This window comes from Dermacentor albipictus, chromosome 1, assembly GCF_038994185.2.
Source record: "Dermacentor albipictus isolate Rhodes 1998 colony chromosome 1, USDA_Dalb.pri_finalv2, whole genome shotgun sequence".
Classification (NCBI taxonomy): domain Eukaryota; kingdom Metazoa; phylum Arthropoda; class Arachnida; order Ixodida; family Ixodidae; genus Dermacentor; species Dermacentor albipictus.
In genome coordinates, this window is record NC_091821.1 from 313,363,165 (window position 1) to 313,378,371 (window position 15,207).

The 15,207-nt window shown below is 45.8% G+C and overlaps 1 protein-coding gene across 3 annotated transcripts in view; it reads right to left on the reverse strand.

The window, feature by feature from the left end:
- Positions 1-15,207, reverse strand: part of ebi (transducin beta like ebi) — a 47,723-nt gene that overhangs the window by 16,187 nt on the left and 16,329 nt on the right. For all 3 annotated transcript variants that reach the window (XM_065435775.2, XM_065435768.2, XM_065435783.2), the window contains exons 8-10: positions 14,142-14,239; positions 2,855-3,240; positions 1,240-1,405 (exon numbers count right to left, since the gene is read on the reverse strand). In XM_065435775.2, coding sequence (XP_065291847.2) covers positions 1,240-1,405; positions 2,855-3,240; positions 14,142-14,239 — 650 coding nt within the window. The remainder of the gene's footprint in view (positions 1-1,239; positions 1,406-2,854; positions 3,241-14,141; positions 14,240-15,207) is intronic.

Sequence of the window (15,207 nt, forward strand, 5' to 3'; positions counted from 1 at the left end):
TCGAGCTGGGGAGGAGCTGCAATTCGCAACCGCTTTCTTGATGCATGAAACTTCTCGCAGTCGAAGGCTTGAAGAATCTGTTGTCCATTTTTTATGTATGTTCCCAACATGCCCTGCTTCACGTTCTACTTGGTCAAAATGTGCTGTCGCGATTTGCCGTTCTTCAAAGCCTGCAAAATTTCCACCTTAGTTTCCAAGCTCATGGCTTCGTACTTCTGCCGCTTTGCCGCCGTTGCCATCACTGTAGCGCACGATGGTGGTGGCATGCAAAACACGGTCACAACAAAAAAAGAAAACTCAGCAAGAAGAGATGTTGCGGACTCGAACACACAAGGGAAAATGGCGTCGAAGGCTCAATGGAACGAAGAAAGAAAGACACCGACGTTCGGCGACGCTGCGATCGCCCCCACAATTGATGACGATGGCAATGCCTCTCAGATTTCCGTTTCACTCCAGTGGTCCCAGCACTGCTTTACAACACTTTCATGTAGCGGCAGCCGTCAGCATTTGTCTGAATTAAGCGGTGTGGGGCCGAATTCTGACGAATTAACGAAGGTTTGGTCCCACAGACTAACATGCACTTTGGCCGGGACCAATAGAGCCGTCCGAATTATCTGAATTAACGGGTGTCGAATTAACGAGCTTTCAGTGCGTAGAGAGACGCGTCACTCTTGTGCAAATCTAAGCAAGTCTTATCGCCTTGAAGCGTACCATGAGGCAGGGCGTTATTCATCATCATCAGCAGCAGCAGCAGCCTATTCATGTCCACTGCAGGACGAAGGCCTCTCCGTGCGATCTCCAATTACCCCTGTCCTTCACATTCTACTAGGTCAAAACCTGCTGTCGTGATTCGCCGTTCTTCAAAGCCTGCAAAATTTCCACCTTAGTCGCCAAGCTCTTGGCTTCGTACTTCTACCGCTTTGCCAGTGATTAGCTATTCTTCAAGCCGCTCTAAGCCTCCCCTTTCCCCCCTTTTTTTGTTAGTTTTTTGGACTTTTCTTTTTGGATTTTTGGATTTTTCTGACTATTTTTCAGTGCCTGCAACGTCCGAAAAATCTTTCGGTGACTGTGTCTCACACCATGAATTTTCACGCCGTTTGTGTTTGCGCATTCTCTTTGTGCAATATGGTGTTGAATGCTTCAGCGTCAACACTAAAGAGGCAAGAACTGCACATAGCAAGTTTAAACAAAAGCCTACATCTGTTGAGGAGCCGCAGAGACGGGCCATGCAGTGCATACCTGTGTAGACCAGATGTGGACGCACTTGTCGAAGGATCCACTGGCCAGGAACTTGCCATCAGGGCTGAAGGCCACACTATACACGGGCTCTGTGTGCTTTGTCAATGTGTACAGGCAGACACCTCGCTCCACCTCCCAGAGGCGAACCGTTGAGTCGAACGATGCACTGCACATCAAGATCAGGCCAACGTTTCAATATGCATGCGTCATATGGGACTCAAGCACTGACAACCACTTGAACAAATACAGAGAAAAGTTGCAGATTCATTTACTCCAAGTTGTCTCAGCTTGATTCCCCCTTTCCAACTAATGGGAGATAACACTATTGAGCTACTCACATAGAAAATCTGAGTAGATTCCAATTCCTATCCCTGCTCCTGACTAAAAAGCTTGCTGTCGACCACAAGGAGTGCCTATCACCATTAGCAACTTGACTGACACAACATGTAAACTACATTCTTAAACACCATAATATGTCAGAACCCATATGTTTACGTACTCTTTCGTTACAATAACAAAATGGAACAAATTAAAACATGCACCAACCACTCACACTGAGTAACATGTCTGAAATATTAGTTATGTGTATCATTTTGCCTTCTCAGCCGCAATGTTGTACTCCCCCCCCCCTTGCCCTATTTGGGCCTGTCTATGGCCTGCAGTACCGTATTTACTCACATAATGACTGCACTTTTTTGACAAAACAATTTACGCAAATTCAGGTGTGCGATCATTACGCGGGTTAAATTTCCCACGAAAAGAAACATTTTCTGTTTCATGCCGCATTTGCTGCAGGATGAAGGTGGCTGCCGCTGTCAGTGCGGGACATCAAAACAATAATGGTGGCCGGCGGAGCAAGCCGAACATGATTATTTTTCTTCTCGTGAGTACATTACGCAGAAGGGGCGCGTTAAGTTTCGCCGTGTGCAATTGGCCTAGGTTGCACTGACTTAGGCCAACCGCGCAGCGAAACTGAACGCGCGCTCCAAACAAAGATCTCCAATCGCACCCAAGGTAGTGAAGGTACTATCAGAGTTCCTTTCTTGTATGTACTTATTTTTAATCTTGCGGCATCCCATCTTACACCTTCAAAAATTTTTTTTGTATAACATGATGCAAAAAGCCAAATTCATAACATTTATGAAAAATTCCAGGGAGATAGCAGGTATTATGTTTCCTTCCTTTCTTTCTTTCTTTCTTTAGTTTATTTTGAGTCTTGTACATAACCGATTTACTGTGCCGCTCCCTGGCTTGCTCCATTCTGCCGAGCGCTGCCCCACAAGCCCATTGTTGGCTTGGGCAGGCTCGTATTTGTATGTCATTTTCGAAATATATATATATATATATATATATATATATATATATATATATATATATATATATATATATATATATATATATATATATATGCCTTAAGTGCAATACCAAACCTTGCTATCGCTTTGAATGCTTTGCCTTCGGCCGGAACTGACAATTTTTTTTTATTGTGTTGAATTAATGCACGCCAGGAACCAAGCTATGCAAGTGCATTGAGAACGTGATGTGTGCAAAGTTCATAGTCAATAGGTAAAAAGAAAGCACAAGAGAATGTTTCATTCTGTTCAGGATAGCATACCTGGCAAGAATGAGGCTCATGTTGGGGTTGTTTGTGCCAGGTCCCGTGGGGCTCCATTTGATGGTGTAAATCTCTTTGCTGTGTGCCTGTAGGTCATGCACGCACGTGTCCTGCTTCATGCTCCAGATCTTGAGGGTCATGTCATCTGAGCAAGAGGCCAGCAGTGCCCCCTGAGGGTCCCACTTGATTGCATTCACCTCATTGGTGTGGCCCGTGAATGTCTTGACTGGCTTGTCAGCACCCAGCTTGCACACATGGATGCACTGGTCTGTTGAGCAGGAGGCAAAGCTGGTGTTGCTCTGCCAATCTACATCCAGTGCAGGCGCTGTGTGAAAGGCAAACTGCTGTGTGCACTGCCCTGTGCTGGCATCCCAGATTATGGTTGTCTGCAAACAAGCAACAACAGTTGTCCAGGCATCAGCTTGTAAAGGCAGCATCATTTTAAGCAATGGCTTTTCTTCAGTTAGTGAGCAGACCCCTGAGAATTATTTACCTGGGCTTGTGCAAATACAGAAGACCACGGATGCTCAAAGTGAGTTTTGCGAATGGCATCTTAGGGTTTCACAAACAGAACAAATCCGACTTCATCCTGTTTTTCCCCCATTCACTTCCATATTTTATTGAATTAGAGAAAAAATTGTGCATTGCATTTTGGATTCAATAAAGCCATTGCACGCCACATCCGGACTTCGGTAGTCCACGAGCAGCCAGAGACCCATGCAGAAGCAGCACACGACTCATGCGATTTGCATGCCCACAGTGGCCACATTGAGTAGTACTTTCAATTCGTGCTCAGAAGCGTTGCTTGTAACATGTAAGCAAGCTGAAAGTCACTTGTCTGCCTGGTCGGCACTTGTTAATGACAGATGACTATATCACCCATCTGAACGGCATTTTGTAACGAACACAGCAAGGTGCGACATTCGTTAGTGAAAAATAATATACTAAAGTTTTTTGCGTCGGACACATTCTTCATCAGGAGCGATTCCCTTCAAGATTAAGGACAACACACTGAACCGTAAATAATGGAGGCCACACACAGATGTGGCAGAGGTCCTCCTTTGGGTAGGCACATCCAGGGGAACCATCAGACGGAAACATGCAGCAACGAAAGCGTGCAAATCCAGAAATCTTATTAATCAATTAAATGTTTCCAATTCGCCTTTTTCATGGCATGATGGCGCATGTGCCCTGCCCTAGCGGATTAGTCGCATAACTGGCGGGGACATGCGCACATCAGCTTGGCCTGAAATTAAAAGAAAGCTTCACGAAAAATTTTTTTAAAAGAAGAAAAGCAAAGAGAAGCACCCAGACGCGCACAGCAATAAACACTCGTACCGTGTACTGTGTTGGAACTTTACTGGTAGCTCTATGTCGGTGCAGTGCTGAAAACATGCACGGCATAAGACTAACTCCACTTTAAAACAGAAAGTGGCCAGGGCTTCATCCAGACTGCACTGTAGCCACGTAAGTGCCGTCTTGCATTGATGTGGCTAGCAAATTTATCGAAAAACACTGTGTTACACTTGGGCAACACTTGAACAACAACATGTTGCTTACGAAGTCTTCTTGAAGCGCAGGCCCTCTCTTGCTGGTGGTGGCAGCGTGTGCCTGACTTCACGTACTCGTTTAATGCACGGTAACACTGACCAGATACGAGACCAACAAGACCAAAAAGAAGGTGACGCCAACAAATGGCGAACTACAGCGTCTTGCTGAGACCATTTTATCATAATAGGCCCACAATGACGCAACTTATGGGCGCGAGTTGTCGTAGCACGACGGGCTTGCTTGTCAACAGCACTAACAAAATCAGCATACCGACCATGATCGTTCGACTGAACCCACACAACCAGCAGTCAAACCGATCATGCGATAGCCACTACCCCTTCGCTTGTATATATAATTATTTTAGCTCAAAATGCAGAAGCTTCAATTCTCTCAAGCTGTACACATGAATTTTAAGCTAGTGTTGGACCTGTTTAGCAAAAGTTGCATTAGGCCTAGCCCCATTGAGCTCATGTACTTGCTACCTCTAGACCTGAACCTAAAATGCGTCCGTCACAGTCTATGAAGGCTGCCGGTCGCATCCGCTACGTATGGGTGGGTCTGTACGTACTGTTATGCCGACAAATTTCTTAATTCCAGAGAGGCACTCTTTACTTCTGCGTTAAACAGGATACAAAAGAGTCAGTGCATTCGGTACAGGAGCATAAACAACCATATCAGCCAGTTATGGTGGATCCACATCACTAAATCCGCATTTCCCGCGATGGACGGCGCATCACATGACTACGTGTCATGGATTCATGCCGGCCGCGCGTCGTCCACGACCCCCACGAACGGAAAATGCCGAGCTATTTTTCGCATCCGGATTCTGGGGGTCGAATACTGCGGATTTAGCCTAGCACGCTCTACAGTGTGGCAACAAGCGTACCTTTGGGATCTTTCTGAAACAGCTTCATAACTGTTGACACCATTCGTGCCTGTCTGCGCGCGCAACTCGCACAAGAGCGACGAGGTATCTTTCTTCTTACATCTTGTGGAGCAATTCCCCGCATTGTGGGACATGACTCTCACCGATTACGCAGACACGAGAGCGAATGAGACGATTTGGCAGCAACTGAAGAAAAAAAAATGCTCTCGTCACTCGAAGCAACCTCCGATATTCCTCAAAGTCACTGACCAAAAGCTCTCGGTACAAGTGGTTTTGCATTTCGAGATACTTGTTGGCGATGTAGTCCTTTTGCCAACAAGACCTCTTTTGATGAAACAAGTACTCGTCATCATCCAATTCGGACAAAAGAACAGCCATTGCGGCCAGCCGTTGTTTCCTTTTGATCTCCATCTTCATTCAGAGTGAAAAACATGTATGACAAAGTCTTTATTGCATCGATGGCGCCATTTATAGTGAGTAGAAACAAGCAAACATTTCTAACTTACGGCCACTGAAATCCGCCCGAGCCGCCGCAACATCTTCGAGGCCATGTTCAGCCAATACAGCCACTCTAAGCCTACACGCCGAGAATCTGAGTATGGCTTTTGGAAACTGTGGCCACTCCTCCCAAATACTTTGCTGTCGAAGCTTCTAGACACAAATTTAAACCAAATATAAGCCTCAGTTTGAAAGTTACGGGCCACACAGTGTATGATGGCGACTTCACAGGTTCGATGCGGACGACAGTCGCTTCGGGCGGTGACGCCATCTTTATTTTTTCAGCGCGGTCGTCTGCTCACTCTGTCCGTCGTCTGGATGCGCTTCACAGCCGGACGGGCGGCGAAATAAGTGTCCGCATAACTAATTTTTGCGGAGCCGTTTGTCGTGTACATCCACCATTACTAACAATGTCGTTGATGGCATCGGCATTTTTGCAGAACTACACAGCCTATAAGTGAGCACTCATGCTGAGCACAGTTTTCTGTAATTATACTTTATGGCAGGTGCAAGCTGTAAGTACGATGAAGTTAAAGAAAAGCAAGAATCAGTAATAGCAGCGCGTAATATGTGCGTCTGGATCACAGCTGCCGTTGTTGAAGTTGCTCGGCTGCTCATATTGACTCGTCTGAGGGTGGAACAATGTGACTCACATGCGCAGATATGTATGTTTTGCTACGTTTGGCATTATTTCATATGACAATGCACCATTTCCCCACTATCTGAAACCAACAACGATCCGTGGCTGCAGATGTCAACAAATGCACCACTTCGGCAAATCTAGCGTAGAGGGCTGCACTCGGAGACTTTTTGAATATACAAAATGTGTGTAAAGAATTGTAAAAGAAATACAAAAAGCGAGGTGCAAGAGAACACATCGGACAACAAATTACAAGGCAGCCGCATCGGCAGATGGAACTCAGCTTGCACTTGTGGGCAGAACTGTTGGCATCACACCGCACTCAGGCCTGCTCACCCAGTAGTAGGTGAGTGCTACAAGACTTCCATGAACGTGCTGCCCCAGAGAAGCCATTAATTATTTGAAGTCCACGAAACACACGACCGACGCACACTCAACATGGGCACAGGTACACAAATCAACTGGCGAAAGCCCCAGCCCCATCCAAAACATTTACAGCGGCGTGCAGCAGAGGCTAGCACAAGCACATGAGAAAGCGAGGTTAATAAGGTTTTCAAAATTTCGTTGTTGCCTACTTTTCATTACCAGAGACAAAATGCGAATTCCAGGTCATTATGTTTTAACGAAATACTGTACTTTTTAATCAAGAGATGAATGTAACATTAATTTTTATATGTGAATCTGAAATGAATACATTGATATTGAATGACATTACAATGAATTTATCAGTAAGCTTTTTTAACAGGTTGGATTAACCCCAGTTAACTTGGAAAATTAGATTTGGCACTTTCTTGCCTTTCCAATTTATGATTATTATACACAGTAGGACCTCGCTGATACCTTCCGTTTTCCCAGGGCCAACATTCGCAATTGAGAACACAAAAAATGACCCAATAGAGTCATCCTCATTTCTGAACGGTTCACATGTTCCCAGAAAACACCATTTTTCGATACCAACGTTCACTATGTCACCAAACTGCAATCATACAATACGTTTTCCGGCTGCTAGATCTCATGTAAACAAGAAAATGTGCGAGGCACGCGCGACCGAGAACAGTATAGAGCTGCCTGCCGCAGCAGCTACCATATTTACTCGAATACAGTCAAACCTCGATATAATGAACCTCAATTTAACGAAATTCTCGAAATAACAAATTTGTTATTTTTCCCAATCTCTACCCCATTGAAAACCATGCATCTTTTTTCGCGATTTAACGAGGTGACTTCATACTGTACTTCCGATTTAACAAAGTCCTCGCGCATCGCACGCACGTACCAGGAGCCTACTTGACAGGCAGACGGAAACTTTAGCCGGGCATACAGCGATTTGCATGCACCCTTTAATGTTCAAATTTTCCTGGCGCGCTTCAATACGTGGAGCAGAACATGCCGCTGCGCCATCTATCGTGTACGTATGAAACCCGCAGCGGACGCACTCCTGTCGTGCCAGCCGAAGTGCTTCAGAAGTTCCGGAACACGTCACGCTATGACGTCACCGGCCTGTTGGAACAAGAAAGCGCCAACCAGAAGTAAGTTTACGAACAGTGGTCGTTCGGCACATTTTCTCAGTTGTTTACCGAATTTACACGATTGTAAGTCGACCACATTTTTTTAAATTTGAAAGTCTGAAGTTGGGCGGTTGCCTGACAATCGAAACCAAAACATGGCCATGCCAAAAAAAGCGAGAACAATGGGAGCGGCAACGTAGTTACAATTTTATGTTTGCTCTATGGCCCTGCCCATATCTTTTGCTATCCCGCGTGTTGGTTCGCTTTTCGGAAGGGTTTTTCAACATTTTTGAGAGTTTTGCAGTGCATGCAACACTCATGGGGGGGGGGGGGTGTCGATAGTTGATGGAAGCGCCACTCTTCCCATTTGCGGTGGCACCGTCAGAACAGCGGCGCTTGCGGGGAGTATCGGTAGTTTATGGAAGAGCAGACACCGCTCGTGAGTTTTTTTTTCTCTGTTGAAAGGCATTGGCATTGGTTTGACGCGTTCCACTTGACTGCCGGCTACGTGCTACTTCTATGCTTCCCCAGTTGTCATGAGTGCTCCAGGCCCACTAATTGTTCTGCACTCGTTTACAGCAGCGTTCAAGAGGGCTGCCATCCTTTATGCCGAAGAAACAAATCACAAACGGGTGGTGCGAGAGTGGCGACTGCAGCGAAGCGAAATTTTAACCTGTGACGGCAAGTGACACAAGCCGAAGTCTGGACGCTTTCAGGAGCTGTAGGCTAAGCTTGCGGCGTACGTCGCTGAAATGCATGATCGGTCCCTGCCAGTGAAGTGCGACATGGTCATGAAACAAGCCCGGACTTTCACCTTAATTTTAAGGCCCTGCTCCGCCGTGAGTACAATGACAGTGACGAAAGTATGGCGTACACAACAGATGTCGTTGACTCGTGGCAGCTGCTCTGCGATCAGGAAGGTGCTCCAAGCGACATGACACTCGAGGACTTTGTCTTCAGCGATGCTTGCGCTGTGACAACTGAAGAGCTAGACAACGACGAAAAAAGCCAGAGCGTCACAGATACAAAAATGCAGGACGATGACTCGGACGAAGAACTCCAGGCGGCAAGCAGCATAGCTACACCGAAGCAAGTCATGGATGCGCTGGATCTCTTAGCGGGCGCGCACTCGCAAGACCAAGTCTTAGCAGCCCTGTCAACCTACGGGCGCCTTATAACTCAGATGCTTATAAAAAAGCAGCAGATGAAGCTGACAGAGTTCTTCGCTTCCACCCGAGTTGCATAGAATTGCTCTGAGGGAAGTTAAATAAAATATTCCAGCGTTCATGAATCAACGTCGTCATTGCTTTACTGAGTGCAGAATCATCCGATGGCTGCGAGCGTTAAGCGCTCTAATGGTAAGTGGTGGCCTCGTGGATCCACCAAGTTTATACTGCTTCCAATTTTCTTCGAAAGAATACAGTTGAACCTTTATGTAACGAACCCCTATGTAACGAATTCCTGGATTTCACGAAAATTTTCAATTCCCCAACACATCCCCCATTGAAGCCCATGTATAGGCGACCTTCATGTAACGAACGCGTTGCGGCGGTTGACCTTGATATAACGAATTCGCGGCGCAGATCATCGAGCTGTAAGGCGACCTTCATGTAACGAACGCGTTGCGGCGGTTGGCCTTGATGTAACGAATTTGCGGCTCAGATCATCGAGCTGTATCTTGTAATGTTTTGCCCAAAATTTGACCGCGCAGTGCGCAACTTTAATGAATATTGTTTAAGTTTTTATACCGAAAGGTAAAGTAGACCGCGAGCAGAACGCTTGCAATCACAGCAAACATGCAAATCTCGGTGATGATGATGTTGAGCGCCGCTAGCGCCGCTCCGTGGCAAGCGTAGCAACCTTTAAGCTTTCATTTTGTAGCTTGACACTAGGTGGCACTATTATGACAAATTCTTTGTGGTGTCTTGCGGTGCACTTATGATAAGTCTTCTTCATCAGCGTGTTGACGTGCGTGTGCAGGTGTGTGTTTACGGGGTCGGTTCGTTGCGATGAGTTCCGCTGTGAAGAAACGCAAAGTTTTGTCGCTTGAAGATAAGCTCTCGATTTTGAATGCGGTTACCGCCGGCGAAAAAAAGAAGGATGTCGCTGCATGCTTCAATATACCAGCCAGCTCCCTGTCAACCATTCGTGCTGCAAAACAAAGCATCCGCACTGCGATGGAGTCGGGCACAAGTGCCAACAAGAAAAGAATGAAGACGTCGACCTATGCTGACGTGGACAACGCCGTGTTTGCATGGTTTTTGGACAGACGAGCACAATACATGCCCATAAGTGGCGCGATTTTGCAGCAGAAAGCCATAGATTTTGCTTGCATCATGGGCCACGACGACTTCAAAGCGAGTAACAGCTGGCTACAAGGATTTAAAAGCCGGCACGGTGTCGTCGGAAAGGTGATATCTGGTGAGTCTGCCTCCGCAGACAGCGATGCTGCTGCCTCGTGGGTGGCTGAGAAGCTTCCCGGCATTTTCAGCCGCTATGAAGCTGCCGACATTTATATTGCTGATGAGACGGCCCTGTTTTATCGAATGTCACCGAGCCGCACGTTGTCACTAAAAGGAGAAGACTGCCGCGGTAAAAAGCAAAGTAAACTCCGTGTGACGGTTTTGCTTTGCGCCAACACTGATGGCAGCGACAAGTGAATCCCATCGGTTATTGGCCGCAATGCCCGGCCCAGATGTTTTAAAGGAACACGGCAGATGCCAGTAAAATAGCGTGGATGTCGCGGGCAATTTTTTTTGACTGGCTGAAGGAGCTCAACCAAGATGTCAAACGACAAGGCCGCAGCATTTGTTTGCTGCTTGACAACTGCACCGCGCACCATGTGGAAGGCCTACAGCTTTTGAACATCGAGCTGCAGTATTTGCCACCTAACTGCACTTCTCTCATACAACCCTTAGACAAAGGGATTATTAACAGCTTTAAATACTGCTACCGCCGTCGATTGATACAAAAGATGCTCCTGGACATCCGCCTTGAATGGCCGACGAAAGTGGATATCTACCAAGCAATCCAAATGCTTGCTGCGTCGTGGCAAGAGGTCGGATCACAAGTGATCATCAATTGCTTTGCCAAGGCTCAGGTAAATCAGGCCATTCAAGCTACAGTCCCTGAAGACGAACCTTCAAGCCCACCCGAGGTCGCAGAAGCGTAGGATGAACTACGCATGAACGGTGGGGTGCCTGACGGTGTCGAACTGTGCGATTTTTTCGTTCGTGGACAACAGCGCCGTGTTTACGGAAGAGATGACTGATGCGGCACTTGTGGAAACAGTTAAAGATAGCCTTGAAGGTGACGGTCCCTCAGAGCCTGACACGTCTTGTGCGGTGCCTACCGCGAGGGAAGTGATGGATGCGGTGGACGTTCTGCGCCGTTTTGTCGGCTCGCAGGATGATGAAGCAGCCCTGGATGCCTTAGTTTCTTTGGAGCGCCGAGTAGTGGCTTCGATCAGGCAAAAACAAACAAAAATTACGCAGTTTTTCACCATTAAATAAATTCCTTGAATGACGATTTCACTTCAATTGATATCTGTCGCATTTTTATTTCGTTTTGGCATGATCCTTACCAATCTTAACCCAAAACTGCATGTAACGAAAACCTCAACATAACAAAAAATTAAAAACTTTTTCAATTTCGTTATATCCAGGTTTGACTGTATTGAAGTTGATAGCTCTGGTACGTGCATAATTTTTTTTTTTTCTTTGCGCCACCGGTTGCCATGTCTTCGTGAAAGGTGTTTTTTTCTTTAGTGGTGACAAATCATGATGATGATGGCACTGATGGCCACATCTAGTGGCAGCTATGAGCACTGGCACGGCGCTTGCTGCAGACCTGCTCTTCACCGTACGCACAATGTAGAAAAATGCGTTCGTACCTGCTGGCTATCGGGCATCACGCTCTTGGTTGTATTATTAGCTCCGGGGTTTATTGGTTATCTTTGTAATTTTACGATCTACAAGGTGCCATATGCTAGGAGTGTTCCAAGAATCTGCATGTTTATTTGGACTGCTGAAACATGCGAACCTCGACTTAACGAAACTCGCGATTTAACAAAATTTTCGGCTGTAAATTGGACTTCGTTATATCAAAGTTCGACTGTATAATGCGCACTTTTTTTCTCAATAAAACGAGTCCAATATTTGCATTCGCGTTATAATCAAGTATGACCATCAATCTGCGTTACCATATCGCTATCGGCATTTCAAAATGGCCACCGTATACGCGCTTCGAGCCTAGATGCCGTAGCTTTTTCCATGTGCTGTACTACATGTGCTTAGACAATGCTTCCATTGGTTTAGGTTTGTGCATTGTCTCTTTCTGTTTTCTGTGTATGCCCTATCAGCATTGAAGTGCTGACTGCAAAGAAATGCCGAGCTCATCACAACGTTGCAATTAAAAGGAAAGCGATCACGTGCGCAAAAACGGATGGAAGTCGGGCCGCGTCACGGGCGTTCGAAGTTACCGAAACTTGCATGCGGGACTGGCGCAAACAGAAGAGGCGTTCTGCAGCGGCCGCTACTGCAGATGGCACAACCGCGTGGCCCTCATCTTGAAAGCGATCTGCGACGGAGACAGACTACGCATCTAGGCCGAACGCGCTGTGTTCTCGTCGCTTAGTTCGTGTCAAAAAGAGAGGCCCCACAAAGGTTAATTCCTTCACTCCTGCTACCACACTTCCTCACTTCAGCAGTTAAAGAGTTTCTGCGGTCACTGAGTGAGATGTGTTCATGTTTGCTTGTATGCGCGTGACACCATGCTTGTGAATGTAGTTAGTAAGTGATTGTTTAAAAGTTTATACAGCTGATAAAACTACTAACCTTGCTTTTCGTATAGATGTCTACTAATTTGCTAACGTAATCAATTCTTTGCCTTTCGGGCGAGACTGACTTTTTTTTTTATCGCAACTTTAGTGCACTGGGAGCAAATCTTTTGTTTTTTCCGAATAAGAGAAAGTTGTATTTCTGTATGAAAGAATAAGGTGCGCAGTACTGTAAAGGGCTTCTTATTTTAAGGTCACGGCAAGCACGTGCGCATTACAGTCGAGGGTGTTTTTCTGTTCCCTTTTTTTGTGTTGGTCACGGAAAACAGGTGCACATTAGAATCGAGTGAATACAGTATACACTCGAACCCACTTATAACGATACGAGTTTTAACAATCAGAAGCTGCTGCACCGTCAACTTTTGTATGTTTTGCATGGTGAAATAACCCGCTTACTACAATGCCCCGATTCTGCATTATCGGTTATAACGAAGTCTGGCTGCTCGTTGTCCGAGCCAAAAGGTAGTGAAATGCGAAATCCTTGAAAAGAAAAGAAAACAATTCGAGCCGCTGCATGATGGCCCGCTGCTCGAACAGCCGCCGCACGCTCATTTTCCAGCCTTCTTGCCTTTCCACCCCTCCGAACATGAATGGGCTGCACCCATACCTCAACGCCGTGCCACCCTACACGCGCCACCCTCCAAAACACGAATGGACCGCACGAACTGCGTTGCCCGAATCTTGCTCAGTGGCTCCTCATTCAGCGCAGTTCTGCAAACAGCATAATCACCCGTGTTCGTGTTTGTTGGTTGTCAACAACTTATTGTCACAAACATCTTCACCTGTGTGTTTTACAATGCGTGGGGCATAGTGCCATTGGTAGCGTACTGAATGCTTTTAGTAGGTGATAATCCAAATGTGCTACCGTTCCGAGCTGCAGGTGGCGCTTTGTGGGCATCATGTTTTGCTTCAGCAGCATCCGGCATCGCCCACCAGCTCGATTTCGTTTCGGTTTCCCGTCGCCCTCTTAAAACGCCATGCAATAGGAAAACAACAAAGCACATCTTGGGCCACCGGAGCACCACCAACTCGACGCACGGCATCGACGCCTAGTGCCGCAACAACCCGCGCAACGCTTCGCATTACAGAGATGTCAACAATAGTCGAGTCTGTCAATTTTTTAAAATTTACTTTGAATCGTACGTTTCTCTCGGTTAGTAGATTTTTTTTCCCGTAGTTAGGTATGAACGAGGTTCTACTATACTAGCATGAAATGCTATTTAACTCAAGACACATTTGGTAATGCGCCAGTTACACTTCATTGTATTTGTTGTCAAGCAATAACATCAGGAACACGTTCTACACTTAAAGCGTACTTTTCACTCATACTTGGCAGAATATGAAAATACACAATGCAAGCTACCAACCTTGTCAACACCAGCACTGAGAATGTAGTTTCCCTTGCGGTTCCATTTGAGTGCAAATATGGGACCTTTGTGCTGCCCTAAAGTGCTCGCCAGGTGACCTGAAATTATAGTGACATCATCTATAAGTGACTTACAAGGACAAAAGGCTATACATATGGTGCAAAATAAATGCCCCAGGCACGACACGGCAACACCAACTTGACTGAAACAGAGGAAACAACATTTTGTTGTGCTTTAGGCCCACTCAAGCTTTAGTATATTCAAGGAATTGTGCAAAATGGGAGGAATGAATATGAATTGAGGCACACCAGTGAATTGTTTGCAAAAGTAGCAATTTTTCTGGACTTGTAGCCCATTCATGAAAACATAAGTAGTCAAGAGCCCTGCTGATGAAAATTGGGGTGCAATCCAACATCTAAGCACGTGAAATATGTGCTGTTATCGTATGTGCTTGATTCTAACAATCTTTTCATATTCCAAGACATTGTTCTCCCATTCAGCAATAACCAACTGGTCAAGTGAACCAGGCTAAAGGAGGCTGTGGCCTCCACATTCTCCTTTTCTTTCCATTTGGTGCTTTATTTCAAGCAACCTTTGAAAAATATATTCTGTTTAACAAGCTCTATTGTCGCCAGTGTGTCAAAAGGTTACATATAAATTATGCAAGTCAGAAATTTTTGTAGAATTGCCTCACTTGGATTCAATTCATGACAATATTTAACATTGACTCCAATCATAATTCATTGATTCCTCCAAACAATTCTGAGTGGACTCTGGTGTTTTGTTCTGTAAAGATGGTGCCCAACAATTTCATTCTGTCAGTGCACACCACCACCACCAAATAAAAGGATATAGGTACGAATCATGTAACTCAATGTAAATTAAGCCTCATACTTTTATACAGCAAAATATAACGTACTAATTGCATCAAAAGCGTCGAAGATCTGAACCTATTTACCACCAAACGGGTGGAGTCACATAGCTGCAACCAGCAGCCACAGTATCAAATGCTCTCGTGGCCACAGCACGCCTCATAGTGCAGAAGCACCAACGCATGCAAATAATA